We start from the raw sequence: 2,523 nt of genomic DNA on the forward strand, positions 1-2,523 counted from the left end.
GACTCAGGCGCCCTGTCCACACTCCTCCTAGATTCCTCCTGGGTTCCCGTCACTGCCTCTTCCTCTCACCCACAGGCCCAGGGATGAGGGCAGCACTGCGGTGAGCAGGCCCTAGGAACTGCACTGCTTCTGATTTACATACCCCCTGCCCAAGTCTCTTGATGTGGGCTTCTTACTAAGCCTCCCTCTAATTATTCTCATTCGACTGCGCTCTGTGGTCCCTGCTGGACCCCGAACTAACACGGGAGCCCCACTCTCTGCCCCCACATCCCACCCGTCCCCCCATCGCCCACCTTGCTGAGGAGCCGGCGCCAGTGCAGCCGCCATAGCATGAGGGCAATGATGAGCAGCAGCAGCAGGATGATGGCCACCAGGCAGCCAATGAGGATGGCGGTCGGGCTCCCCTCGGCCTTGGCCACAGGCTGCTGGCCCCTGGGCTCCAGCTCTGGCGAGGGGAGCACAAGGGTCAGGACCATGGGAGACCCCCCACCCATGCTGCGGGGGCCCCAGGGCCGACTGGTGGCACAGGACCCACACGCCTTTAAGGGGGCCCGAGGGCGGCTCACCCAAGCTGCTGAAGTTTGTGGGAGGGGGGCCGGGTGGCCACCAGGGGGCTGGTGGGAAGGTGCCCCCCAAAGCCAGGGAGGAGTCATTCACAACATCTAGGGAGAAGGGAGAAAAAAGAGGGAGTCAGATAAGGGGGCAACCAAAGGGAGGCACACATGCAGGAGAGCCAGGAATGATCTGCTGTTTGGTTAGAAGCAGGAGCAGGGCTTCCCTGGTGGCTCAGCAGTAAAGAATCTACCTGCAATGCAGGAGACCAGGGTTTGATCCCTGGGTCAGGAAGATCCACTGGAGAAGGGAATGGCAACCCACTCCAGTATTCTTGCCTAGGAAATCCCATGGACAGAGGAGCCTGGTGGGCTGCAGTCCACGGGGTCTCAAAAGAGACACGACTGAACAACTAAACAACAGGCAGCGGGGCTGATACTCAGTGTATGCAGCAACCCACTGGGAAGGGTGGTAGAATAGGATCCTGGAGGGTTGTGGCTGTGGTAGGTGTTAACCTTTTAGTTGCTGGATTGTGGGGAGAAGCTGGACTCAGGGGGAGCCCAGGGTGGGGCTCAGGAGGCTCAGAGAAGAGGCTACTTCTCAAACAGCACAGAATATTTCAATATTTTAACAACCACTGTCATACTGCTCACGATCAGTCAAGAGTGAGGAGCTCATAAAGGAAAGACTGAGATAGGCAGGGAGAAATGGGGAAGAGGGGTTCAAATTAGTTAGAGCCCCCTGCTGGGTTCAATCCCTTGGTTGGGAAGATCCCCTAGAGAAGAAGATGGCAACCCACTCCAGTGTTCTTGCCTGGAGAATCCCATGGACAGAGGAGCCTGGTGGGCTACAGTCCAAGGGGTCGCAAGGAGTCAGACTCAACTGGGTGACTAAGCACAGCCCTGCTTGGAAAGGCTCGTTGCTGCCAAGAATGACTATTTGGGGTCACTACGGGTTAGCAATCCCAGGGGCCTGGAACTGGGCAGAGACCAGGGGCTTACCGGAAATGAAGGAGATTTCGCTGAAGAGTAGCCAGGGCCCCGCAAAGAGAAAGCGGCATTGCAGGAAGCGGCCCATGCGGCCGCCCAGGGGCACTGACACAGTCCGGGCTCTGGGGTCCCCCAGGCTGCCCCCCAGAGCATGGCGCACGGGCTCCCCCTCCCAGGCCATGGCCGGGCCCCTCTTGAAGCGACACTCCACCCCACCGGGCAGGCGGGCTCCCAGCGTGTGCATGTTGTTGCAGTGGACCTGGGGGAAAGGGAGGAGGGACACAAGGTCAAGGCCAGGAGAGCCCAAGCGAGCACCCCGGGGCACCCAGCCTGGTCTCAGAGCCCTTCCTGGGAGCTGGCCGCGCCCACCTGCATGGCCTGGAAGGCCCTCAGCCGGTCAAACTCAAACTCCATCTCCACGTAGCCACTGGGGAAGCTGTGGTTGCTCCAGCCCACATAGTCGTAGCCCGGCCAGACCCGTAGCTCCTGGCTCTTCCTAAAGTCATCCAGCCCCACCACACCATCTGCCAGTTGGCCCAGCCCTCCGTACTGCAGCCTGGCAAGCAGGGGGCCGAGGAAGAAGAGGTTGGAAGAGAAGAAAGTGTCACCTGTCTGGGTGCTCTACAGCCCTGCTTCCCAGTGATCTGGCCAGCCTGGCCCAGCAACCCCCTCACCCTCGCCCCAGCCTCACACAGCTCTCTCTTCTCCACACCCGGGGAGGAGGGTGGGGTGGAGCACCTTGCAGTCACATGTTACACAAAGGCTCCGCCTCTAAGGGACACCGCTCAACCCACAATGTGTGTATTTACTGTGACGATTTACAATGGAGCTAAGTGTCTTCGCCTTTTCCTAATTCGCACCAAGTATCACATGAGCTAGTGGTCCCCCTGCTACCCCTCAATCCTGGTCCTGTCCCTGGAGGCCCCACCCAAGCCATGCCTCTCTGCAGTTCCGCCCTCTCCCTGCCCAGACAGCTAACCAC

The 2,523-nt window shown here is 59.8% G+C and overlaps 1 protein-coding gene across 1 annotated transcript in view; it reads right to left on the bottom strand.

The window, feature by feature from the left end:
- The window catches only part of LOC105001134 (epithelial discoidin domain-containing receptor 1-like), a gene marked incomplete at its 5' end in the record, with an annotated part of 14,742 nt that extends 12,589 nt beyond the window's left edge, over positions 1-2,153 (bottom strand). The window contains 4 exons of the mRNA XM_010857298.1: positions 268-445; positions 567-662; positions 1,554-1,800; positions 1,911-2,153. Coding sequence (XP_010855600.1) covers positions 268-445; positions 567-662; positions 1,554-1,800; positions 1,911-2,153 — 764 coding nt within the window. The remainder of the gene's footprint in view (positions 1-267; positions 446-566; positions 663-1,553; positions 1,801-1,910) is intronic.
- Positions 2,154-2,523: the final 370 nt, after the last annotated feature.

Source organism: Bison bison, unplaced genomic scaffold (genome assembly GCF_000754665.1).
Source record: "Bison bison bison isolate TAMUID 2011002044 unplaced genomic scaffold, Bison_UMD1.0 scf7180017854783, whole genome shotgun sequence".
Taxonomy (NCBI): domain Eukaryota; kingdom Metazoa; phylum Chordata; class Mammalia; order Artiodactyla; family Bovidae; genus Bison; species Bison bison.